The sequence below is a fragment of the Varroa jacobsoni genome, unplaced genomic scaffold, assembly GCF_002532875.2.
Source record: "Varroa jacobsoni isolate VJ856 unplaced genomic scaffold, vjacob_1.0 scaffold_188, whole genome shotgun sequence".
NCBI lineage: Eukaryota > Metazoa > Arthropoda > Arachnida > Mesostigmata > Varroidae > Varroa > Varroa jacobsoni.
In genome coordinates, this window is record NW_019213090.1 from 1 (window position 1) to 27,588 (window position 27,588).

The 27,588-nt window shown below is 43.0% G+C and overlaps 1 protein-coding gene and 1 long non-coding RNA gene across 6 annotated transcripts in view; one reads left to right on the plus strand and one right to left on the minus strand.

Annotated features, from left to right (window-relative positions):
• Nucleotides 1-35: 35 nt before the first annotated feature.
• Nucleotides 36-26,788, minus strand: LOC111272678 (uncharacterized). Of its 4 annotated transcripts, none has more exons than XR_002687661.2 (4): nucleotides 25,078-26,284; nucleotides 24,143-24,306; nucleotides 23,255-23,409; nucleotides 36-2,730 (listed from the first exon to the last, which is right to left on the minus strand). It is a non-coding gene; the product is annotated as an uncharacterized LOC111272678 (long non-coding RNA). The 4 variants fall into 4 exon arrangements; XR_002687660.2 differs by lacking the exons at nucleotides 36-2,730; nucleotides 25,078-26,284 and adding exons at nucleotides 21,224-22,760; nucleotides 26,300-26,788; XR_002687656.2 differs by lacking the exon at nucleotides 36-2,730 and adding an exon at nucleotides 21,224-22,760.
• Nucleotides 14,995-27,588, plus strand: part of LOC111272624 (cGMP-inhibited 3',5'-cyclic phosphodiesterase 3A) — a 90,326-nt gene continuing 77,732 nt past the window's right edge. For both annotated transcript variants that reach the window (XM_022854193.2, XM_022854200.2), the window contains exon 1: nucleotides 14,995-20,299. In XM_022854193.2, the coding sequence (XP_022709928.1) occupies nucleotides 19,175-20,299 (1,125 nt within the window). In that variant the 5' untranslated portion in view covers nucleotides 14,995-19,174. The remainder of the gene's footprint in view (nucleotides 20,300-27,588) is intronic.

Sequence of the window (27,588 nt, forward strand, 5' to 3'; positions counted from 1 at the left end):
GTACATGATAAAAAGCGTAGCGTTTCATTCAATTTATTGTGAATATTTAGTATACTGCACATTTTCCGATACCATATCTCCGATTCATTAGTTTCCTCTGACATAAACTTTGCAGGTTTGATTTTGGAGAAGTCGTCTAGGCGTGTTTTGAAACCCTTTTTAACGTCGAATGTGTGGTTATAAATTTCGTTCACCTCTGACTGGAATAGACAACAGTTCGTGGAAAGGAGGTCTGGAGAATAATATGGGTGAGAAAAAAACAATTAGGCCTTTGCCAAGCGTTTCTTAGAGGCTTTGCAATATGGCATCTGGCGCTGTCGTCGAGAAGGACCACTTTTGCTTCACCTATCAGACCTTTTTTGTTGAGAAGCCTGGCTCACTCAACGTAGCTAGGCTACCGATTAATCGTCTTGTTCTTCACAAACAGTTTCCATCGAATAAATCCCTCTAGGACACCAAATGTAAATCTTTGTTTTTTTATGGCAGAGGATACGATTTAACTATGGCTTTAAGCATATTTTCCGGATTTACCGGTTCCTCCCACTATGGTATGGCAACATGGGGCGCCACTTCTCGTCATCGGAAACAGCCCTATAAAATCATATAGAAACCGGTCATGGTCGCTACAGGTGCCCGGCGATGGGCGAAGCATTGAGTATTAATAAGAAACCTTGTTACCTTGTGGTGCCTTGTCTAGTCCATGGCTCACCTTGATTTTTGATTATTGATGAAACCACATATCTTCAAAATTCCAGATAATAGTCCACTGTTCGCAGCTGATTTCTTAGGCTAACTAACCAGTTGTACGCTGTTTGCGATCCTCATCCAGCTCAGACGATCGACCGGAGTGGACGAAATACTTCAAATCTATGATTTAATCTATTAGGTTAGCGAATCCCCTTTAGAAGTCCTTTTCGTCATAGGAATCTCGTTATGCGCGCCGCAAATGTCCCCCCCGAAACGCTGTTTCGGCAGCTTTTTATCTAGGCTAACTACAAAATAGAGCAGGTGTCGAAAACGCATCTTTTATTACGTGCAGTCTTTAGCCTTAGGGCCCTTGATTTCACATCAGGTTCCGTTGACTGCGGGACGACAATTACAATAGACGTATAGAGAAGAGACAGCTCTGTCGAATGATATCTGAGACAAGAAAAAAAAAAAAAGACAATATGAAATACCAGACCAACTAGCTTTTGTTCCAAATAATGCATAATTTTTTTAAGGATGTCGTATCTTTTAAGCGTCTGAAACCAATACTATAAGTAGTGGCTGAGTAGCATAACAACTTAAGTTACTTAGTAAAACGTTTCAACACATTACAGCTATGTGCCTATTAATATCGGCTCTTGAAGTTTGAACTGGTTCACTAACACCACCTTCATAAAAATGCATTTAGGACTCTTAATTTACATTTAACTTATACCGATTCGTATTTGGGCATATACAATTTGAAATGACATTTTCTTCAGGCTCGGTACGTTATCGCATGGTATTTCTATCGTCATTGCTTTTGTGCGGAGCCTTATCTGACGGCGATCGACCCTGTGTAAGGCCGGCCACGCCCACTATTTGAGAAATATATAGGCGCTAACTTCAATAAGACGAGCAAGTAACATGTAAGTATGTAGTAGAGAAAAAATCTAGATATACAGAATTTACAGTCCTGTAAAAGTAAAAAAGCTCAAAAAATATTCAGGCTAGTTAAAGCAAGTGCTCATCCTAGGATAATATGCTACATGAAAGTGGTGTCAAGACAGGCTCCATAAAAATATGCTCGAATAGCGTATGTCTAAAAAAATTACTGTAACATAAGTTAGAATTAACACTTTATATTGGATAATAGCAACATACGCGGAATACTACGACTAGAGTAAAATCGCGTATTAAACTTGACCCTCTTCTTACTCAATTGACTTTGCAAGACAAGCGGCTCCGATCACAGTTGAGCATATGTAGCATTTTACAATATGACAATCTAGCACCGAAAGTCCAAATACGTATTTAGAAAAGCCTACCGACGTTGGTTTAGTTGTATGTATTGTACAGTGAGACGCCTTGTCCTTATTTCGAATCTGAGATCGAAAAGAATGGATGGGTGGATCTCTGACTTCGCGGAAACAAATCACGGGTTCAAGAAGCCAAAAATCCGCCAGAGTTCTATTACGAACGAATCTTCAACAGTCCTCAATGAACCGTTGTACAAACGTGTGCATGTCCCCGTGTACGTACAGGCTTCTGCCTGTATACATGCTGTGAACAAGATAGAAGTCCAAGATTTGAAAATTTGGTCTGTGGAACTGTAGAAGAACGTGAACCAACGTCAATGTATGCTACTTTCATAGAATTCGTGATCCATGTTTCAATACAATGCTATTAGCTTACGGCTTAAATACGCATTCGTTTATTTTGCCCAGTGTATACTAAAATATTACGCTGATATTTGAAATATAATTAAAATATTAACTATAAGTAGCGGACTTGGAAAATAGCCTTGAGATTTTTTTCCAGTACCTGATTTTACACCTGACAAGACCGACTATATAACATTAGAATTTAATTGTAATCACGGACTCGGACTAACGAGGCCGAATAGCTTTGTAGTACGTGCTTGAGCATGCCTGAAAAAAACTTGAAGTGCACCGAGGCAGACGCAGCGACAACAACAGTTCCAGCGGAAAGAGAAGTCCTTGATACTGCAGGAAGGATAAATAGACGCACCTAGAAAGAGAGCTAGATTAGAAGAGTTAGTCAAATTTATCGTTTTTACCTACTTTTGCGACTATTCAATAGAACCATGATCACAGTTTGTCAAGGGCGACGCCGTCACTTCTACGAACCCAAACAATCTCACGCTGACATACAATTAAGATAAAAAACATGCCGTCTTTAAGCCTAATTTGCTGAAGTGAGACGAGTCAGATAGCTACTATATACTGCTTATTCTTTTTAGGTTTGCCATATTTACGTCTGAGCCACTCACATAGCTTTAACTTACCTCCGCATCCATGCTTTTTGCGTCAGTCTAAAAATTGATATTCATAAATCAAGACGACGACGTTGAAAATCAAACTTCTATTTCCGTCCCATACGAGAATATCATTTATAGTTAAAAGGAGCTTTTTTTTGGAAGAGGGTTGGAAGGGATTTTGTTCAGGTATGCATGCGTCTCGAAAGATAGTAGTTAGCATTAGCTAGAATTGACTTTGTATAGACGAGGTATGATTACAGGGTGCTGACGGTACCGCTATACGGTGCTCGTTTCATATGTCGTGCACCATTATACTGTAAGATTTTATTAATTCAAATAAACTTATCCATACATAATTTGCAAAAACAACTAGTTAAGTCTGATCATTCTTAATACAAGCAGAAAAATGCTTTTTTTTTTAGCAACAAAATTACCTATACACATATTGATTGCAGCGGTTAGAAAATCTTCATAAAGTATCATCGATTTCTTAGCGTTACAAAATGGATGAATCTGGAATATATACTTCGCCTTTTTTTTTAATAGGCCATCTGGATTTTGAATGAAATAACGAGGAGTGCACATTTAAGATGCGGAGATACTGTGGAACTGGATATCGAAATTATCTATCGACGTATTGGTAAAAGCTTTCATGCTAATGTCTCCATAAGCAGCTTAGCCTTTCTCAAAGATACTCTTCGAGTTAGGACTATTGGGTAGCGTTTCTTGCGGTACACCGAATCAGAGACAGCGCCAGAACGACCGGTCGGGCTATTTTTAGATACTGAGCTGGCGTTCGATCGCATGGTTAGCGACAGTTAAAGTTTGACATAGTCGCTTCTCTGATTTTTCAATAACATGGCTACCATTCGTGCGGCTATATGCAAAAGCCGTTTGGAGAAACTATTAAATAGTGTTTGTTATTAGAGAAAGTGTAGTTAGAAAATATGAGAGGTTATTCGGTATAATTTTTACCTGAGGCTAACAAGATATTACATCCATGGTGTTTGGTACTCTTGGGACGCGACCAGAACTACCGTGTCTCATCGTCGATAATACGATGTATGCTCAAAAGGCTAACCATCAATTGCTACTGACTATCAGAGCTTAATTAAGGTCTTCGACGAGCCTAATCTTCCCTGTTAGAAGAAAGCGTGATTTTTTTTATGGAGAGCTCAGTTGGGTAGTTCCATAATAGTTTTGAGCATCCCTACGACATTTTGCCAGATGTAATGGTACTTTGCAGTGTAACCGTTCAGCGACCAGCATTCAACGTTCGTTGCTTAGCATTCAAAAGGTTTCGCTTGAACGAGAGCAGAACGTAGTTTCGTCCTAAATTGGAATAACAACTGCCAGTCAGCCGTCGCCTAGAATACGATAAAACCCAATATAACAGGCACACACTAGCTCTTTCTTAGGTCAGTGCTTATTTTGCTTTAGGCCTATACTTTCAAGGCGCTTTATCGCAGATGTAGCGACTTTTCTTGCAAACCCATTAAAGTACGTAATTTTCATTGAATTTTATTCATTGCGGAGCCTTGCGAGCTTTTAGATAACTACAGATTTGCTATTCGTTAGTCTTCGACTATAGAACTTTCAATAGTATCGTTCAGTTGTGGTTTAAGCAGCAATGCAGGCTTCGGGGCCGACGCAGCCAAACTCGGTCCTTTGTGGAACAATACCGTTGCGTGAGAGATTAGGCCGTTCTTTCCCGAACACTCTATGACTGTTTAGTCTATACAGCCGTGGATATTCCATAGTCGATCTTGTATTCGTCGTCTAGATTGCTTAGAGTGAATACTCGGAAATCACGAACGCCATTCGCGGTCAATATTGTGATTTCGGTTTTGTTGCAAAGTATCACGCTCTGTTATATAGCTGTGTATCATGACTTCAAAATCTTCGTCGTTCGGCAATCAGGACGGTCCAGACGAAGTAGGAGGCTATCGCAGGTAATATCACCTCTATTCGCCCAATGCCGTCTTTTTCAAAGAAATTCTCTAGGCATACCACGTATTGATTCAGAGTCGCAAAATCACTAATGGCAACAAACACAGTTTCACGGAGAACAGATTTACGGCTTGGGTTCGTTGTGCACATAGAATAGATATAAAATAAAAACGATTTTTCCGAGAGCCACTTGATGAATAAAAGCGTTCGACGAGCTTAATAAAGCCTACGTCTTTTCTAGTACAGGAAACTATAGGACGTTCTCGCATCCTCGTTCCTATCACAAGGGCACTATATTTAACCTGATCATCTGACGCAGGATTGTTTTTAAGAAGCCACCATGCTGTAACAAACGATTCTGAGAGATAAAAGCTTCATCAGCATTTGAACACTTTAATGACAAAAAATATTGCGTAGAGAATTTATTGACCGTAATAAAGACCTTAATTTTTCTTTGAATTTCTTATCGGTAGCTAAAGTCCAGTCGAGTTATTAGCCCGCCAAATAACTAATTGCTTCATAATTAAGGAAATCATGGAGCTTGAACGGGCTTTTGGCACTATTGAAAGAACGGGCTTTCTAAAGATCTAAGAATCAATGAAAAATCTAGATTGTAATTTTTGCTATTGCATTTTGTATTTTCTTATTTCTCTTTCGTTTGAAAGAAGTTCCGTGTGCTCTTTGCTCCCATTTTTTACAAACGCTTTCTTCAAACAGATGTCATACTACTCCAGAGTGCAATATTCTACCTCGCAAAGAGACAGGTCCCTTGGGGGCTCGTTTCCAGCGCTCGTCGCGTTGTCAAGCTAGTATAACAGGTGTGTGATATGCAAAGTTGAGTTGGCATCATAGATTCGTTGATGGCGCTGGTAGCCAAATGTTTTATCCGTTCCGTGGTTTTCCTCGACTGTATCAGTGCGTAAGTGTTTTTGATTTTAACGTCATGTTATATCGTAAGTTTTTGCGGCAGGCCTAAGTCATTTGCGGACAAGGAAGCAGACGTGTACATGTATGGCTCGGCCGTACAGGCTGGCATTGAATAAAGCAGCCAGCTATTTGATGATTTGTCTCGAATTAGTGACGATTGTGTTTGCAGCTCAAATAGCCAACCTCGTTTTCAAAGACTACCCAATTCAATATCGAATAACAAGGTTTGCGAAGCACGCACTAGAGGAAACAAGTGCTAGCATGACTATACATCCGCGTAAGTAGTGAAGTACGAGTATGGCTTTTATATACAGCCATAAGGTGTATCGAGATAGTTGAACAGAAAACTAGCTAACATAGTACTTGCCTATATACAATGAAAAAAGGAGGCCCACTTTATATATACATAAGATTCTAGTTCGACGGTAACAATGCATCGTACTGCGGAACTCGACACGATTGGCCTTTTCACTATGTTAAAACAAATAAGCTGTGTGTTACTTGATCTAAAAATTTAAACGTGATATACGATGAAGTCATTGACTTCACTGAGTCTTCTATAAACCAGCGTAACGACTCGCCTTCAAACCTGTGTTCTTGCTCAGTCGAATGGTTTTCTTATAAAAGTCAAGAAGACTATGTGTGAGGCAACAGCAGTTGCTCGTCACGGATAAGAGTGCAACGAATCGCAGGACTGAATTGCGATTAATGAAATTCCAAAAAGTTAAAGGTAAAAAAATAGTATCGATGGCCATTACTTAATAATTATCACTTTCTTAATAATGTTCGTCCTTCACACATTGGTGAAGATTGATCGTATTGGATTGGCTTTTACACGCGGCAATTCCAACTTGAAATTGGTAGATTCTTGGGTATTCGATCGCTCACCTACCTGGCGTTTCATATCTGTCATCAATAAGAAACTTTTCATTTTCAAGAAATTCTATGTTATCCTAATGATGGAATGGTTTAAAATGTGCAGATGTCACCTGGCCTATAGAGCGGACCCGAATTTAGTTTTATGAAGGACAAACATCTAGCTATGGTGCACTGTAGAGACAGCTTTATTTCTAATTATTAGTTCAGGTTAAATAAAGCAAAAATGGCATAGTTAACAAAAAAATATAGACTTTATTTTAACAGTGTTTTAATTTAAGATGGTCATCCAACCGTCCATTACTATTAATGCACGTAATATGGAGATTAACACAGCGGCTGCTAAAATGGAAAGCTGGGGATCCTACGAGGCCCTGCTTCTTTTGACGTTATTAAAATCTGATTAAATTAACTTCTTTTTCGCTGAGTCATGGTAGCTAACTTCATATTACCTGTGTATATTTTTTTGAATACGTGAAATCGTATATTCGCTGGAGAATTAAGCTAACTAACCTGTAGGTCAAAATCATACTTTGTAAAAATCTTGACATTGCTGTATTCAGGCAAATGGGCAGTGTGAATCATGAGCGTTAATTGAAAAAGTTTGCTAGATCAAAAATCCGCGTGTCCAAGTTATAAAATAACTTCATACACCGTAAAAGCTTAGAACTATTTCCGTGCGTAACTCAATATAATACTGAACGGAGGTTCCGGTGACTTGCTGTGGAAAAGGGTTGAATTTCCTAACGGCTTTCTTTTTCCCAACCTGTACACGAATCGCTTGTCGCAAGCCAATACTTGTACGTTCGCATCCGTACATTTGGCTTCACTGTAAATCTTTTCCTGGATTTTACAGGAAATAATAATGAAAATAGCAATAAAATGCTACCGGTTTCGTGTTCGTTGCCTTAACTATGCCTCTTTTCTTGCCCACTGGGGTTACTGTGGCAATGCAGCAGGCTGGAAGCACTTCGCTGTTATTCAATGACTTGTCATAGATCAAGCAAATGCATGATTTAAGCAAATATTAATCTCGTAATGATTCTAAAATACCGCAGAGGCACCTTAAGAAATCGTACTTATTACGTTGCCTGTCAAAAATACGTTTCAAGATAAACTGCGTACACGTAAACGTTACCGACATCTGATTGGCGCACTGCCGATGTTAATGGTTTTTACATAATATGATTACCTAACGACTCTTTTAGACGTAGATGGAGTGTCTAGTAATTTCTAAACAGAATGAGAACTCCTGACCTTTTTCCTGATGAGAAATTCTAAAGATATATTTGAACGTTGCTATCGCTGCAAGCAACTCTCATGGGTTGATTAGTCTTCGCATCCAGTTGGTAACTTCTCAGCTATTGTTTCTATTTATAATCTTTCTTTTTCCGGCGGGTCTGCTTTTTGTGTACCCCTTTTTGAAGGTGATCTCCATGTACGTACTTGCAAAAGTATTTCGATTTGCGATATTGTCTGGTTGGAACACTTAGTCCAGTTACGAAGTAAGGTAATTTATGATATGCGACACATCTAATTAGTAGTTGCGCAATCGTTAAAGAACGTCCCCAGTTCACATGGCACAGATTTATTTGTACTATAATCGGCTTCATCATTAGCTTAGATTTCTATTGGAGGAGCGGCAGGACATGTCTGCCTGGCCTACACAGGCATCATTATAAAACACATTATAAAATATGTTTTTGCTCTTTGGATAGTTCGTCGTTCTTGTTGAAGTTTTAGGTAGCAACAGTTACTCAAATCAGAGATACGTAGATAACCACAAACGTGAATGAACAGCTATTATTTTAGCCCGCACTGCACCAGCTTGCCACATAATGGGGCTGTTTATCAAGCTTTCCAACGATCGTCAGATGTACATGTGAGCAGAGAGTATGAATCGACATCGATGGGGCATAGGATATGTCCAACTCGGATTGTGGTAGATTCTGGCATCCCCACGTACCGTCTTTAACGGGCGACCTCCCCCTTCCCCTTATACTTCTTGCAACCTCGTACAAGTTCCACATATACGCTTAGTCCTATATTCTGTCTTCTCGTTGCTTATTACTGTAGTTAAATACGCAGCGTGATAATTGTTAGCGTTCTTCGCAACCGCCAGATAGAGTTAGAGCAATGCAGTAGTGCTACGTGAACGACAGCCGGATAATTGGGCTCTCTGTAATGCGTTCGTCCTCTTCACTGCGGACCAAGACGTCGCTGTCACTATCCTCGAGAAGGCCACCTGACCTGGCAACGGCACCGACTTCCAACAATACGAGGACCTCCCTTGCCCTCTATGTTACCGATTCTTAGTACTAGTTTCTAGTAAGACGGGTACGTACTCGAGCGTTTGCACGGCAACAAAACTGAACCAACAAAGCTGTCAATAGTTGTAGACGCTTCTGAATAGGCACCGTTCGATGAACAAGGCAGTCTTGAATTAACAAGTGGCCTGGTCGTACAGTTGATGGGGAAAACGGGGAAGCGGGAAAAGTTCAATTAGTATTTATCAAATTGACGCGGCTGACGTAGCCATAAAAGCTGCTTATTGTTATTTGCAGACTTAGGCACTTACGTTATATGCGTCGACCCATAACAGTCCTATGGAGTGAGAAGGTTAAGTAAGGTTGAATTGTTTAGACAAGATTGATCTTCAGTGGTACTCGATACCAATTGCAGTGGTCTTATTTTGACTAACGTATGTAGGCGACCATCGTACTTTGCGACCTCTGAAGACAAAACATTACATAATCACTCATGCTATGGATAGCAGGCCCTAGATACAGTAGATCGGTATAACGTAACAATCTTCGATACAACTTGCCTGCTATTATTATATCAAACGTACATTCAGCTAGCACCTCCCAGACTATGCGGATAACATCCCTTAGAAAGGGCCTATTTCGATATACCGCATGATACCGCATGGTGATCATAAATACTATGATTATCATTCGAACTGTACATGGGTAGTTATTTTGCTATACCGTACTGACGATAAGAGCGACCTGGCTACCTAATAGCTAGTAATACAATTCGGCGCATGACTTTTGGTAAAGGTTTGGCTTTTCATCGATCAGGGATCAGTGCTTAGTTTTACTGGAATTAGTCGAAATTATAGATCTCGGCTAAGTGCCAAGCAGAGGCGGCATAAATGGTGCGACGATCGATACGCGTTCGCGCTATACGAGTGCCACTTGTCCCAACTGTGTATCATTTTTCGCGTACACTGACATGTACTAGAAGCTCCGTTCCACGAATCAGCGACAGGAGTCATGGCGGCGGAGGTTGTCGAGATGAGTGAAATCGAGACAAGAGAAATGGCATACATACTCGTCCGATTCTACACTAACCCTAGTCTCATTCAAACAGAATATTAGGGGAAGCTAGTTTCTCTCTGCTTTTAATCACAGATTGCCCATCGATGAATGGTCGGTGTCATTAGCTTGCCGTTTACGTTCGTCCCTGCGTGGACCTTTTTGTCACGGCGTCCCCAACCAAGAACGCTAGCGTAATAGCTGCGTTCTCTGAACCTTCATACTTTGTCGCTAGCGCCGTCCCTACTTGCTGTTCCTGTCATCGATACTGCTGCTGCTGCTGCTGCTGCTGTTGGCGTATCTCGTGCGAGCCATGTGAATGTGCCGACACCATGTGTCCTTCATCCTCTGCGATCTCAGCCCAGTAGAAAGGATAATCTTTTGTGATGGGTAAATGAATCTGCTGTCTGTCAGTTGTTCTCTACCCGGTGACCATTAGTTCAGCTGGAAGCGTGAGCGTCTATGAATGCTGGCATCAACGCACCGAGTGACACAATAATACCCGACCGCGCGCTTGGTCCACGTCGGTCTTAGGTACATCTACTACATTGATACAGACAGACAAAGCTAGCTGTAAGAATACGTCTCTGTTCGACAGAAGTGACGTTAGGCTTTCAGGGATTTGGTCGATCTGCCTTCATCGTACAATTGTGGCTATACGTTGGGGCGCGTCATCGAAGCGGTCAGACCAGCAAACAAATTATTCCTCGAAAATTCCGCATCGAGGAAGATAGCAGTAGGACAAGTGTGGTCGAACAGCCTGAAGGTCCCTGTAGTGATTGCATTAACAGATTTAGCTACGTGCCATGAGCATGGATCTTGATCGTGCTACTTGTTGAATTATGCACAGTAGATGTTTGCCTGATGATGGGGTCGTACAGCTCTAGATTATTCATTTGAATATGACGCTGTGGCCTGCTTAGTTAAATTTTCATAAACCTCGCAACCTGTAGCTGACCGCGTAGTAAATAATGTATGTTCGAAACAGACAAGCTTTGTTGATACACATTTAGTGCGGTTTGGATGTCATCAAAGAGAAGAAATCGATCGGCTGTCAAAACGAATTGTAACTAGGATTTCCATCAATAAAGGTATCTGTCTAGCGAAATTCAAGCTAGTTATACCTTATACATGTTCGGACACTGGCCTTGTTTGAAAAACGCAATAGTTGGTTTGCCCTTATACGAAATCAAATTTGCTCTATTTGTGCTCCTATGAACAGTTTTTAGGCCCCGCCTTTTTAATAAATAGTTATAAAATCGGATCAGATTATCATATGGAGCTCATTTTTTTTTTGTAGAATGTGGTCGAAGCCTTGTTCGATATATGAGTGCGCGACAAATAAATAATTTTGATTTTTCCGGCAATGTGAGTTAAGAGTAGATGCTAAAAGATTTTACAGCCAAGGACAGATATATGTGCTCACAGAAAGAAGGACTCGGACGACTGTGGCGTGATACACACGAACTTTCTACAATTCTCGTACTCGGTTAACCGTTCCTCCGGCCAAATGAACTGAACAAGTCCAAAAGCGCGTCTTTTTGGCGAGTTCTCTTGAAAGTGAAAGAAATTGCTTCGAACGAGCCTCCTATCGCTATCCTCTTAAAGTTTTTTGTTCAGCTAAGTGAAATCAGCTAGCAGTAATACGTACTGATATACCAGCATCACAACAGTTATCAATGGAAATAACTTCAGAGATTGATCAGTACCAGAATCTACCAGCTCGAGTTAACTTGACCTAAATATTCCAATCACTACCTAATAACAACCTCTCATTGTTGTTAGGACACAGTTACATATATACACTCTTTCGATTATCTGTTCGACCTATGAGATGGCCAGCCGAGCAAAACTGTTGACAATCGCTCATTTTTGAGCTGCAAACGTTTTCGTAGAAAAATTTGGAAAAAGCTTATGTTAAAGTCGTACTTCCTTAAAAATATAGACACTACGGTTACCAATCTATCTGACAAGCCTTTAGCTACACTTTGCAAAAAAAAAACACCATCTTTAAACTATTAGGTTGCTTGTTTATCTGAGAAACGCTGACTAAAGGATCTTGAAAGAAACGGAAATGAAGTAAACCTATCGATTCAAGAATAAGTTTGAGTTAGACAGCTAGTTACGTTGGGAGAGATAAGTAATCCTGTTTCTGCTCGAGCAGTGTAGTCATAACCTGATACCTATAATAAGTGGTAGTACCTACTTCAAGTTCGTGGTGTTTAATTTAATCATAGATCGCTTTTACTTAAGGGCTCTCCGAGTTGGCTGGCAGTCAGCCGTAATTTACGCAGAAATTATTACGTCGAGCTCACTGTACAGCACAGGAGTCCGAGAAATGAAAGTGCGAAGTAAACATAAGCATTATAAGTCGCCTCTTTTTTTGATATCTTACATAATTAATATACTAATTGATTACATTATAATAATAATAAGTTAATTAATTACCTACCAGCAGGTTCCGTACACATGAATGAAGATATTGTTGTTAAGTAAAACGCAGTGCTTGTCTGCAGGAGAATATTGAAGATCCAGTATATCAGACCTTGCTCGAAGAAGCTGCGATTAGTTATAAAAGCAGAGAGTTTGACGGCTGGAATATGTATCGTAAAGAAAGGTCGTTGCTCGAAGTTGGCTGAAAGGATGGCCGCTACTGCAGAGGAGAAGATCAGCAAATAAACCCACTTCAAGGATACATTAAGAAAGGGTCAATATAGATTTGCATAGAATCGCTTTTGAAGACGGAGCTGTCTGTTGTAGATGTGTTTAGCTAACAAATGCAGACATTAATTAGTCTAATACAGCGGATGTCAGTGATCTGTCTCTGAAAATTTTCTGCCTCTTTTTTTGGTCGTTAGAATAAAGTACATTTCATTATAATCAAATTTCCTGCACGATGTAGAGCGGCGCACGCAAAAATCCTTTGAATCGTATAGAACAAGAACGGCCGTGTCGAACGCCTCACAACGATTACCTAGTCTAATGCGCAGTGGCGCGGTCTTCGCTGAAGTGCTTGTAGAAGACGATAGCGATTTCGACATCTTCAGTCTATACTATTGTAACAGTGGGAGATTTATTTAAGTGTGCACTAATGAGACTTATTTGTCACTTGCTAACGTCCTTTCCGAAGCAGGGCGTTGACGTACATCCGTAACTGTCCTATCTGCCTGTATTCATCAGTATTTTACCTGTTATGTCTAAGCGGTAGGGTGTATGTTATTTAACATACGTCACTCTCAAACAGAGTGCCCATTGACCCCTTGTTACATTCAAATCGGTACTAGTCGCTGAATAGCGTATGTTACAACGGCTGTATTGGCACAAACATGCATTGTACGCGCTCGTACAGCTCTCGCATACCCGTAATCGAAAGTAGCGCTGAAAAAGCGTGTTACTATTTATGAAGATGTCCATTTTTGTAAACAGGTTCCAGTAAATATGCTGCAATATGATTTGTGCATTCATCTCTTGTCTCGGATCCTTTCAATTCCTACAGCATTAGGTTACCACTTTCAACGTGATTCTTTCTGTTGGGGCAGATATTTTTTGTCGACCCGGAATGTACACGGGATACCAGGGAACTAAAAAGCCAAAGCCCTCTAATTGCTCGACATTATTTCCTACAAGAAATGGAGGTCTTTAATAAGCATGACTGACGGATAGGAAGAAACAAATAGAGTTATCGAAAACGAATTTGTTTTGTGTCACCCGAAAAGTAACTCAGTTAAAGCTTTCTCCTATGAGATAAGTCGAACATGCCTATCGGAACCTTCAAATTGAAGTCATAAAAAAGGACAATACTGATTAAGTGATTCGTTTCCATACGGTGCTCGTGTGGAAACGAATCATCGTATGGAAACTTGTGCCGCCTGAGGATAAGATAATGGAAATCATGCATAGGACCACCCCACCTGGTCGCTAGTGTACCCCCGCGTTCGTCGAAGATCGAATGGAAAACTACCACTGTAGGGTGGCACTGTTACTTTGCATGGGCACACCGCTGCCCCACGTATAACTAGAAGAGCGCCAGAAAGACAATATGTAGATTTGAATGTTATGCGAACTAAATCCGATTGGCACCTTAGCTATGACCATTCGATCTAACCTGAAAATAAGGTCACTCGTGCTTAGTCACGTCTACATTAGCGGCTAAGATAAGAGTTCCTTTAACGATTACTGTGTGAAAATGCCGACAGGAGTAGGGAACTCGAGGTTGGGGACTGGGGAAGCTGCCGCTAACCTTCTATTTGGTGGACGAGCATGCAGGCTGGTGGCTTTGGTAGCGCAGTATACCGACGTATTTGACACCCGTAACTTGCCAACCCTCCGGAGGACTCATTTGCGCAACCGGATTCAGCAGAAGAAATCACTCGCAGATTGTCGCTATTCCAGCCAGCCAGCCTAACTGCGAGCTGGTGTCTGGTATTCTTGACCTAGTTCAGAGGAATAAGGAAAGTAAAACAAGACTCTCTTATCCTTTTTCCCGTTTTGAGAGTATTTTACCTTGCCTGCATTTCTAAATGCGGCTTAGCCGCTATCACGGAACGCTTATAGTGGCTAGTGGTGGCCGTTCGCTCCAGTGTGTATTTGCGTAAGATAAAAGGGTCGAAAGCGACGCTACTTCAAAGAAACATACTTAGAGAAGAGCTCTGCGGTGCCCATTTTGACCCTATCGTACAGCTCATAGCCCGACGTCACATATAACCCAACCAAATCTTTGTGTCCATAGAGAGGCAGATAACGAACCCATACGACGAGCTCAACCTGGCGGTCGGTCCGTGAGCAGCCGAGCGAACTGTAGCCTACCCCGGGTGCGTCGTGGGTGATGTGAGAGAGGGACGTTGGATCGTTCTCTCCTGTCTCTCTTACCCACCCATGGATTGGTTACCCTTCTTCTTTCTCTTGTCGGCTCCCACCACAAAAACGACACCTACGGCCTTGCGCCGTAAATACCATCACAGCAAGAAACGGCAATTAGCTGAGCCGGTGGCAGGCAGCTTTACAATAGGAAGGTATTCGTTCGCGCCCCGATTTTCGAGGCCGTTAGCCGTTAACGTGGGCTCCACTTGACATGCACTTGGTCCAGTTAAAGCCGGCCAAGTGCTCATTTGGTCAGCCCGCCTAACCAACTGGAAAATAATTACACTAGCTATAGTCCGCTAGTAAAATTATACAAACATCGATTGAACCCGTGGACGATGGTAGGCGAAGCCGACCTCCGACGGACGGTCATCACCAGCAACAACAGCTCGTTAATGTAATTGTTGCCGTAGGGCCATGCCGATAGCGAAGACCACCTGCCCACATCTGCGCTGTTTACTCCATTGCCCCTTCCCGCTAGACTTCTGTTAAGATAGCTCTTGTTTTAGAAAAAGAAGAAGAAATCGATTGTGATAACTCAATCAAGTGATGCACTTTTACGTGAGAGAAGGGTAAGGCAGGCGAAGCAGTAGGCCCCATAGGGATTCATCAGTTCCTTGTTCGTCTATTATGTTGGCCACTGTTTGTTTGATTAATCCAGAAGGCTAGTAGGACAGAAACGACTGGATAAGTTGGTAGAGTAAAATTCTTCAAATTTGTAGACAAGCATGTACATTCAAATAAGTGTTGCACTGGATGCCCCCTGGCAGTAGCTCTTAGCCTGTTATTTGCGTCAACTAGAACACGGGCATCCGCCTATTCGAGAGAGAGGCAGCGAACGCCACACCGAAGCCAATTCGGCAAATAGCACGACGGAAAATGTATGGCCAAGACACTTTTCGCCGTATAAAAAGTGGCGTTCATTGATGTTGTTTGACGGTGAAGATGCCGAGAACGATGTAGTCAACTCATAACAGGTGCGCGAAACTCAATTGTGATTTAAGCTAGACTACTCAGTGTCGTAGCTGAACGTTTACTGCATCTGCCGCAGTAGTAAAAGACGGCGACGAGACAACAATAACAACAGTTGTGAGCAGACATTGTGTGAAGTCCCGAATGCAGTAATAGAAGCGCCACTGTAACGGGAAAGCTCAAGTTGGTTAATCATTTAGCTGAAAGATGTCTACCAGTCTCGCAGTGGACCTTCGGGCGGATCTGACCTGCCGAAATCGATTCATACGAATGAAGCAACAACAGCACCACCAAAATAGAGCGAAACAAATAAACAAACAGAGGATAAAGTAGTTGCTGCCATATTTGGTCCAGCTTCGCTACATTAGCGTTACCGCATGTTATAGTGTTCGAGCGTGCATGTCTTACGAGGTTGCACGTCACCCTATAGGTGAGCTCGTTAACGGCCGGGATCAATTCAACCAACTCTGACGCCTCTGGCCGAATTGAAAGAAGCATTGTTCTTGATGGACTTTCTAATTCAGCGGTTTGTTCGGAACCCGAAACAGCCAGGAGTATACGGCCCGAGGAGGGATCAAAAAATGATGCGGGATATTAAAAAAATGTTATCCTTTTACTGACTAATTTGATATATATCTAAAGTGCAATGACTGATGGTGGAAGAGACCCGTTGTGAACAGATATTGTAAAGGAGAGAGAAGCCGCAACCAGTCTGAATGGCACTTGCGACATGAAGGCCGGTTACGGCGTGACGACATCCCTCCACCCCCTTATGCAAATAGGCGCTACGCGACAGCCAAAGGCAAAGAAAGCCGGGGGTAAACAGTAACAGCAGAGACCCACGAAAGAATACATAGAGACGATGCGAGGACTAAACGATAACAGAGCAGAAAAACACCATAGCAACAGAAGGATTTGCTATGCGCGATCAGAAAGCCGCGTTTGTTGGCACTTAAGTTAAGGCGAAGCACGGTGCCAAGTGAAGCGTGCTATTATTATCGTTCCCGTTACGCTCGACATGCGCCCGTCGACGTCCAACAATGTTCGTTCGGTCTATTTAAACTATCTATCGATCGGATGACTGATACGTCGTCCGATTACCTGAATTACCGGGTGACTGACTAATCAGAAGACTAAGAGGTTCAGAGAATTCATATTGTGGCAAACAATCGGTTTTCTGTTGTAGTTAAGAGAAGTTAGTTAATAGTGACTATGCAAATCTGTTGACTCGCTGTTCAGAGAGTAGTTCGTTGAATAACAATTACTTGTAAGGGAGGCTGTGAACGATGAGATCTTGATCTATGTTAGTTAAGCGTATTTACTGAAACTCGATGAAATAGACGATACGTACGATCGTCACGCCGAAGCACGATACTCAATCGTAAAAATACGCAAAGCACGTGGCCAGCAGACGCAGAAGTCTCTTTCTAGTTCTCATATGCACGTACGCATGCATGTCACTTTACGTACGTCAAGGATGAGAGAAAGTGAAGAGTAACTAAACAAGTGTTATGCAAGCGTAAGCCATCAATGCTATCGCCATAAGCAGCGCCAATAATCGCTTAGATCTCGCCATCGGTTCGTGCAGTTCGAGTAACTCACTCGCAAGTTATTGAAAGTAGTCACAGCTATCGTTATTTTCACCGCTATTACTACCTATAGCAGCAATTAACGAAGAACAATTCGTTGTTGTTCTAGTAGCAGCAGCAGCAGCAGCGGCTGCAGTTGTCGCCATCATCGTCAGTCGCCATTGCCAGCTCGACATAGTGCAAGACTACCATTTGCTTGCCTGTATGACTGAGTGTATCGAGGCTATTGTAGATCTTTACGACTGTCAGCCCGCTGACGGCATGTTCGCAGTGATACGTGAGTGACAGTATCAATCACCGCTGCCCTGTTTTAGCTGTTGTCTCTCCCGTTATTGCTGCTACGTTTGCCTACGACTATATCAAGCTGCTGACTTGTAGCCCCTTACTTAGAAAAAGCTCGCAGACGGCTGACCACAGTCCACAAGCCATGAAACACAGAACCCAATCTCAGGCTATCCGCCTGCCTGAATGGCTTGGCCTGTGCTGGTGGCGCCAGCTGCTCGTCGATATCTTTCGGCCCTGGCTTAGACCATTGAGTCGAGCACTGATCGTGGCTGCCGCCAATGGTATCGCGCGCATATAATAACAAAGTCAGCAGCGGCAAAACAGTCACAGAAGGATTAGTTTCGGTGCCACATTAATCAGAGCAGCATTTGTGGTGTTACTAGCGCCTGTGTTTGGTGGCAGCTATTGTAAAAGTAATACTTTAACCCCGACGTTTAGTCGCCTGACTCGAGCCTGCTACTCTCTAACAGTTGCATCAGTAGGAGTCATCCTAATAATACCAGTAATACTTCTACTAAGTACGATAGGCCGTTGCCTATTTCAAGCGCCAATCATCCTGCCCAGCACCATCTAACCATTGGTTTTTGCTGCCTAGTATGCCTCGCGACCTAGAGCTGTGCTTGTAACTGCGGCGGCTATGCCCCGTGTCGCTGCCCGCCCATTGTCTACGAACACGACAGCTAACGGCTGCCAGACCGGGCCATCGAGCTTTACTTCGGCTACCAGTATCTCAGCGTTCTAGCATCTAATCTCGACAGCAGGCCGTTACGGTTACTTGCTGCGAGTGTGCTTGACTATTTACTCCGGCCGACTGCAAGTACTCTCTCCCTCTGGTTGAGCCTTCTCAGACGCCGGAGCGGGCAACCCGTATTCGCATGCCTGAAACTGTGTCTATTGGACGTCTAACCATACCGTATAGCTCTGTCCGCGTCGTTACCATTGGAACGCTATCCTATGTAAGAAGAGAAACCCTCGGATACAGCAAACGACACCTCGTGGACTTGAACCGACGGAGCGCAGCAAGGATCCCCACTCAGATTACGTTTCGCATACTACGTATCGAAAACGTACAAGTCTAATTCACTTGTAATTACTGGGTTTGCGTGGGCCAGCCAAAGTTCAATTGACTATACTACAGTTCCTGTGTGTATATGGAGGAAGTGACTACAACGCTTGATTAGACCTATCATCTATCAGTCAGAAACCGAGAGTGCTACATCCTCAGAAGAAAAGACCTGGTCCAATCGAATTGGTGGTGATAATCAGCGAGTAGAACAAAAACGTCGAGCTAATCAAAGTGAACTCTGGTGTATTACTGTTCCTAGTGAATTGTTTCGTGCAGTAGGAAGACGTGCGAAGAACACGCGCAAGTATATTGGGTCGTAAACAGCAGCGAAGGTTCAGACTGGAATATTGCGTTACAGGATATGCAAACGAGAGCTAGCACGGTCGAAAGATCAGAAATAAATGGTAAACAGAAACGTATATCGTCAGTGAATTCTACGACGGCGACGGCGACGGCGACGACGACGACGACGACGACAATAGCTTCTCGAAGCGAAGATGCCCAACTGCATTCATTGTTTAGCGACGGCAGCAGCAGCAGGAGCAGCAATAATACGAACAGTAAATCAACGTCACATACATCTAAAAGCGTCAGTGGCCAGCTTCAACATCTTGCGTTCGATAGCTGTCTTCGGCATAAATCGTCATCGATGTCCGAGACTATGTTTGAATCGTTTCGCCGCTCGATAGAGACCAGCGAAACGAACGACACACTCTATACGCACTACGGTGAAGGGTACAAGGATTTCCGTGAGCTAGTTGACGAACAGGATTTTCGTGAGTCAAGCGTTTCATCTGAAAGTAGCACTGTCAGTGATTCCCGCACCGTTCGAATAGTTCGCAATAAATCGGACGGTCCTCTGATTCGAACGAAGATCGTGATCGGCGAAAGCGGAGAACAGATTGATGTGACAGAACGGCCACGAATCCGTGTAGGATCGGCAGCTATACAAAAAGCCACCGAATCCTGCCCAAATTCGCCACTAAATCGCAAAATTAAGCAGAGCTATTTCAGTGAGTCGATCGCGGAATCCGGGGAGTCAGTGGTTGTCAGCTCGGCTCAGTCGTCACTGAACTCAACAATGGAGGAGCAGGAAAAACAGTTTTACTATGAATTATCCGATCGCGAATGCGAGGCAACAACAGTCAACGTTTCGATTGGTGAGCAAATCAACATCAAAGAGGTGGTACAACGCCGTCAGGAGACAGCTAAGGGTGGCCAAACAAGCACCACCACCACAACAGCTAGCGCTCAGAACGTTATGGCTGAACGTCGGCAACGCGTCACTTCGACGGAGAGCTTCGCGTCGAGCCGTGAAGGCACGCCGACGCGGGTGCCATTCGAGCGTTCCGTTAGCGCAGTGGCCACCGTCAAACGAACGGATTCGGGCCGCAGCAGCTCAGGGCTCAATATCAGCCAGAGGGATATACTCGTCAATCGTTCCAGATCATGGAACGCGATTGAGGCCAATCTATTCACCTCGTCGGTGAGTCACCTCAGCATTTAGGTCGACTTGAACAATAGAACGATCAATCGCAATAGAAACAAGAGGAAGATTAGCGTTATGGTTATTGTTCTTATTTACTCCTTTTGCAGTTTTCCTCCACCAGGTCACTTTTAAAAATATTACTGCCCTTTGCTTTTTGCCTGCCACTTGGTATACAGTCGCCTAAGTGCTGGTAGTAGGCTACAAACTCGACAGAACTGGAAAAACTTCCTGATAGGATTAACTGATAGGCAAAACTTCCTATTAGATTCCTGATAGGTTGATCCTTGTAAACCTGTAGCCAGGTGCGAGGAATGTAGTGTGCCTTAACGGCTGTCGAGCTTTGGGTCGTTGGTACATAAACCGGCTCTCGGTGCCTTCTCGCCATGTTGGATAATGTTGTTGCTGTGTTGGCCCGTTATCTTCATAATGCTATAAACGTTGAAGTGCTATCCTACGAATTGATAAAAGAAGCGGGTACAGACGATACTCGAGCTGTATGCCTCTGGGCAAAGCGAAACGCCGTCTGGGTCTCCGTCATCAATCGATCGATGGATCGTCCGATCGGCGAATTCTTTCCGTTAAATAATCTCGTTCACTCGCTGGCATTGATAGGGTTTTGATAAATGCTGTTGAATCTTCGTGGACGCTAAACTAGGCAGAGCGCAAGGATAGATCGCTGCCACGTCATAATGAACTTTCTTACTCTGAGAGACGAGATTAGCACATGATAGTCATGCACAAAAAAGGAGGTGCGATCGATCAATGCGGCCAATTTTTTTGGTAAGGATTAGTGTAAAGAAATCAGTGACAAAAAAAAAGTGATGCATTAGAACCCTACCTTCTATGAACGGCTACTTCATATGTAAACGTGTCCCACACTCGTCATCGCTATAGTGACTTTTCATGTGGGTGACACCAAAATTATCCCAGTAGCATCAAGTCATGTTAGCAAAATCTACCTATACTTCTACTCTTCCTCCAGTACTATCTCGTGCCTTTAAGAAAAAGCACCGTTTCGTAAAGATACCTTTTCACCTCATGAACAATAGTTTGAGTAAAGTTGTTATTAATGTTTTGTAGTTCTCCTATTATCAATAGTAACAACGCGTGTTCGTGTTCCTGCATAACTGATCATAGATTAACACCGGTGCGCCCGGAGATACGAAACACGTTAAGAAATGATAAAAGGAGCGTGCTACGGGACATGCAATTCCGTGCTAGTTAGAGTTCGCTCTTTGAATCTGTTCGGGTCATTTTAATATCAGGATCACGTTATCGTTTTAAACAGCCGATAAGAGACACTCTCTAAGATTATTACCTCGAGTAAAACTAATATTCATAAAAATCATAACTTAAAAACCCCACGCACTCAATCTAATCAGCGTGTGTAGCGACTGTGAATAATGAAAAAAAGTTATGATGAACTTGCGCTCGGAATGGCAATCAAGGATCAAGCAATTCTCCCACAGAATATCACTGATGTAGGGAAAAAATATACAGAACTTTCGATTGAACTGCAATTTTAATCAAATTTACCTTGAACCGATGGCTACGCCTACTCAGTTTCGAACACAGAGCAGCAGGAACGAAAGAACAAATATATTATATCTGATGCATGCACAGACAGTACCAAGTATTCCAGATAGTTGGGTTTATGTAAAATGAAATGTCCTGTTTCTTTCGGCCTAGCTATACGTAGCTAGGACCCTGCGTTATTTGCACAGTGTGCATCTATGACGCACACTCATGTGCCACTTCGACGAACGTTGATTTCTTCATTTCATTCGCTATGTCACTAACCGACAACGTCATCTCACTGCATTTCGTTGAAAGCAGGATACCGGGGAAATAATCGTCATTGCATATCTAGGCAGGATACCGGGGAAATAATCGTCATTGCATATCTAGGCAGGATACCTGGGAAATAGTCGTCATTGCATATCTAGGCAGGATACCGGGGAAATAATCGTCATTGCATATCTAGGCTCTATCACACTGTGTCAAAAATTATTTAAATGTCGCTTCAAAATCTAGCGAAGTTTTTTCAGTATGGTATATCGGTATCGAGAAGCAACTCGAGTTTGCAGATTTTCCATCGTACATTCACTACTGTGGCCTAACTTTATTATTGCCCCTTTTCAAGAAGCGGGAGACGGGCAACTCGTTACATCCCCCAGTGTACAGCGGCGAAGGTCACTTACTATATTGTAACACAACATAAGCCGTTATCAATTACATATTCACGCGGCTGAGGTAAAAGTTTTATTCGATCATGTCTTTCTCCTTTTTTTCTTGTTCTGGACGAAAAAAATGCTAACTATGCTCTATCGCTTCTGAATGAAGGACTACATTCAGCCCGGAACACTGTGGGACTTCGTAGTGGAAACATTGTCTCGCCGTTCACACCAATCCTAAAACCTCGCTTGTATAAGCTTCGTTCTTCGGCAGTTCTGATTTTCTGTAATAGGACCAGAAATATCCGATTACGCCTATGCATGCCGAAGTGGATTACGGCCCGTCTGAGCATTTTTTGACTTTGCACTACATAAATGAATGCATCTCCGAGTCGATGTCCGACGGTTAGATGAGAACTTTTGTAAGCGCCTAAAAGAGGCTGGCGGGGGTGATAGGCCGTGCTTTGTTAAGTGTTCCAATCGCTAAACAATGAAAACATGCAGCGAATACACATGGCTGGAAGAACTTTGCCCATAGACCTACTTGTTGTCGGGACTTTAGAGAAAACAGGGATTTCGTTAGCCGATTATTATTCGACTATGATAAAATTTTTGCGATACTGCGAGTGTTGTTTATATCTAGCTCCGTTGGAGATAATGAGACGCGCCGCAACAGAGGCTGGGCTTAAGGCCGTTCAACTAAAAACTGACACATGCAGAGTACCGTTCTGCATTGCTACTATCACTGCCCTCATGCCATATCGCTAACCGAACGTACATTGTCACGGATCGCAGACTCTGCCACTACAAACGCCGACCGTTGCGGCTGCTTCTACTGCAGCGGTAGCAGTAGCCGCTGTGGCTCCTAATCCCACCGTCCATAGCTGAAAATTGCAATCAATGCACCCTTTGAAGCCCTTTCGAACGTCAAAACTGCAAACAAAACAATATGTCTATATAATAGAATTGAATAAATCCACACTAACAGATCTCTATCTCTACCGCACTAAGAATTTGAGCATATACATTCAATTGTCTTTTGAAAGCGATACCCAATGATTTTTTAGAAGATATACGTATAACTGTATAGTGAAGACATGATTTATAGAAGAAGATGTAAGTAATGAGATCGACAGTCGCACTATCTATCTATATATATATATATATATATATATGGAGCTGCTTTTTGTATGTATATGCGACCGGTAGACTATATTCGCAATGACGATCCGTCAAGCAGAGCGTTCAGCGCAAGCTGATATTATTATCGCTTCTACAAATATATACGACGCAGTTCAACGATAGGTCGCTTGAGGTGTGCTAAGGTAGCGATAGGGTCGAAGTCAAAAAAATAAAAACTAATTATTGCGCTAGGGTTGATTACTTCGTGTGACTGTAATGATGCACAGCTTGGCGCTGCGAAGGTATAGACGGCCATTTTGGCCAGACGATTATAAACACACTGTTTTTTCCTCGCTACAGGAAGTCTATTTTAGACATCGGCGCAGTAATTATTTTATATTCAATTCCAATAATGTTTGATTAACAAAATGCGAATATCGTACGAATCTCTGTGGAAAGCGTAAGAAAAAGGGAAACAAAATTAAGAGCCTTGTATCTATGTATTTGTAAAAGTCATAACGTAACTGTAAAATGAGATGCTTACGTAAACATTTAATTCACATCTATTTACGCGCAAAATCTGGAGAGGGGGGTGCAGACGATTTATCTTCGTTTGTGTACTTTCGAGCCTTTACGAAATACGCGTTGTAACAAATCCTCTCTTCTGTTTCTATATGCATTATTACGTCCATCGACGCTACGATAGAACTGCAATCAGATAGAAGAAGTCTGAAGTTCGCACTCTGGGACGATCCTGAGATCTTTACTAAGCAAAACTTTGTTTAGTTGCATTGTTTTCGTTGATTGAAGCTTAGCCTTAATAGTATTTCAGTGTGGTTTTGCAGCTGTCGATGATTCCGCCACGGTAACTGTAGGTGGGGGTCTAGCTTGCTCGAAAGAAGAACAAAGTGGAAGAGCTTATTGCCATTTGTTAAAGCATACGAACGAGCAAGAAGTTATGAATATTGGAACTTTTAAAGAAAGTCAACTGAATGCAAAAGGTCTTGGAGCTAGAATGAATCACGCATTATCGTTAACGCATATTAACACTATGGTCGATATAATCACTAGGGTCTATTCTTATCAAGTAACTGTGACGGTATTTAACAACCGTTAGCACAGCAACCTGTGATTTGAAAGCGTAAGCATAACACATGCTATATAATTGAGACGTTTCAAAAGTGTTAAAACCTTCATTTGTTTTTGGCTGGCATTTAGGGTCAACGTTGCCTACACCTACGTACGTTTCTTATGCCAACAGGATACAAAGTAGCCTAAAATTACTAGCGAAAAGCTGTCGTGACGCTCACTTATCGATAGTCTTTGAAATAAAGACAACAAGCCCTGTTTAGCAGCATAAATATCAAGTGACGACAGAAGAGTGGTCCCTTCGTCGATTCTAAGGTCAGTCCGCTATAGCTGAAACAATATAGTTTATTATGGACGCCATCTTTGATGTGCGCTCAAGGTGGGGCATACCTGGGAAACGAAAATTGTCGGACGATGTCATAGGCAAAGTGTCCGTAACAAGCCATTCAGTTCTACTTTCACATACGGCTGCCGTATGGCAGCACTGAAGGTTGCTTCCGCTGGTAGATACCAACGAGTATCTCCCGCGTTCGAGTTAACGGACCCGATTAACCGATTCATCTTTGCAGTAATAGACGTTAGCCTCAATAGCTAAAAGGTGCTTGCCAGTATTGAGGAATAATGCATCTGACATTTAGTTTACCCGGCAGACTCAGGCCGCGCTGTGCATAATGCTTCACCAGTATCCGCTGTTGGAGTTGGCGCCCCAGCAGTCGCGCCCACTAATGTATTACTATGGTAGGTAACGGTAGGCATAGTTCTTGAGCGGAGACCTGACAAGTGGGCACTGAGCCTTGAGCAACATCGACAGACTTCCGTCGGCCGCGCGGCAAGAAGTGCCGTGGAAGAATTCATGGCGGCAAAAGGAGACAGAAGCAGGCCACTGCTTCTGTCTCCTTTTGCCGCCACCGCCTCTGTTGCCTATGCTTGGCCGCTCGGTCCTTTGGGTCTACCGCAAAACCGCCCCTATCATACTGCTTCCATGCTATGACGTAACCCGCCTGCTGCCTTTCGCCCACGACAGCGTCAGCGGTGGCATCGAGGACGGTGATGTCAGGAACAAATCAAAGATCTTGGACGCGAGCCAGAACATGGACGAAATGGCGATGAAAGTCGGTCTGCACGGGGCTTCTCCATCAGTGCAATGATCTGCAGCGGATTAGGCCATGCCTTAGACCAGCGCTTGGTAAGTCTGCTTGTGCAGACGCTTTATTCAATAAAGCGTAAGCTTGGTCGATAATTTCGACTTCGGCTTGGCACTACCATTAATCGTAGTCGTAGTGATCTATATACACTTAGTACAGTGATTTAGCTACCAGTCTAGCGTCTTTGTGTCCATCGTACTTTCGAAAAGTAGCCTAGCGTTGGTCATGGTACTGAGCAGTCGATCACATAACGTTCGTGATCGCGCAAGCGATGCAAGTTGTACGATTAAATCCTTTCCATTGCAAGGCCAATATCTTTGAGCGTATATTGCGCTGATTAGGCACTGATGATGGCTAAGACAATATTGCCTCAACGGCGGCTGGTCCTTACGGCATACCCTACGCCCACTCCTTAGGACCACTAGCACGTCGACCCTGCGAGCAACGTACATACAAGCACATTGTACCTTACTGTTGTAGCATTAAACGGGCGATTCATTGCGTGACTCTTCGTTGCACTGGCCTAACACTGCCGCACTGCGGTACACACATTCTGGCATTAGCAATGGTAATAATGGTTAGTGTAGTGGAGATGCAAGTCGATTGGTTGGTCGCGGACTTGGCTTATCATGTGTGACTTGAGTCAGAGCGCCTTCGCCATTTAGGACAACTGTCGGAGGTCAGGATAGAGTATACCGACGTGCTTATTCGTTCCCCCATCCGTCCGTTGGACATCACTCGCAGCTCACTCCTATTGTACCTCTTAGGAAATGTAGGCTGGACGCAGCGGCCTAGATTAAAATATTTGGTTAGTAGGCAAAGTCGTCGCCAGGTGCGGCGGCAGCGCCTCCGCGGTGTAAGCAAGATATACAACCAACGGCAACACTATGCTACTGGCCTGTAAATATTGTCTGCCTCAGCTACTACAGCAGCGGCGGCCGCATCAAGGGCCTTCTTATCAACTAGATCATCTTTACGAAACAAATCGCTGTGAATAACGCTGACAGCAAGAGCAGCAATGTCAGAAACGAATAGTGCTAATAGAACAGTTCTCGCACCTATTGTCCTATACGTACGTAGATGAGTAGGTGACTAGTTGCCTGTACAGGTTCGCCCCTACCTACCTACCTACCTACCTGGCTGGCTATCTGCTTGCTAGCGAGCTCAACAAAGCTTACGGGGCCGTTGTTGCTACTACTGCCGCCGCTGCTGTTAGAAAATGTCACTGCATTACTGATAGAAAGAGCAGCGAAACAAAGCGCTTCCTTTTACCTAGCGTGCGAGAATACGACCGAGACAGTCATCATTGGTATTGTCTGTCTCTGCCATACGATTACAATGAAAGCAGCGACGACACAAGGAGCTTACTTAGATCGATCCATACTGGCAACGGTTCCATTATGTGATTGCTTATTTATGGTTGTTACCGAGCAGAATAATGTACGACGAACTCACAAAGAAGCGCGATTGGTGCGCTTTTGTTTCTTTTTTTTGTGATGTACGACACAGTTTTCCGACGACATTAGCTCTTAGAGATCATCAACCGTTTATTTAACTTCACTTAAAAAATCTCCTTATATATAATAACTGTGGCCATGTATTTCACAAATCCACCAATAATAACAGTCAAAATGGTACCGTACACCGGTCCAAACGGTCAAGGCTTTTAATGAACGCCTTAAATGCCAGCCTTATAACAAATGGGACCATCGTGCTATACAATTTTCGCTCACATTTTTATACGAAATCACCTTAA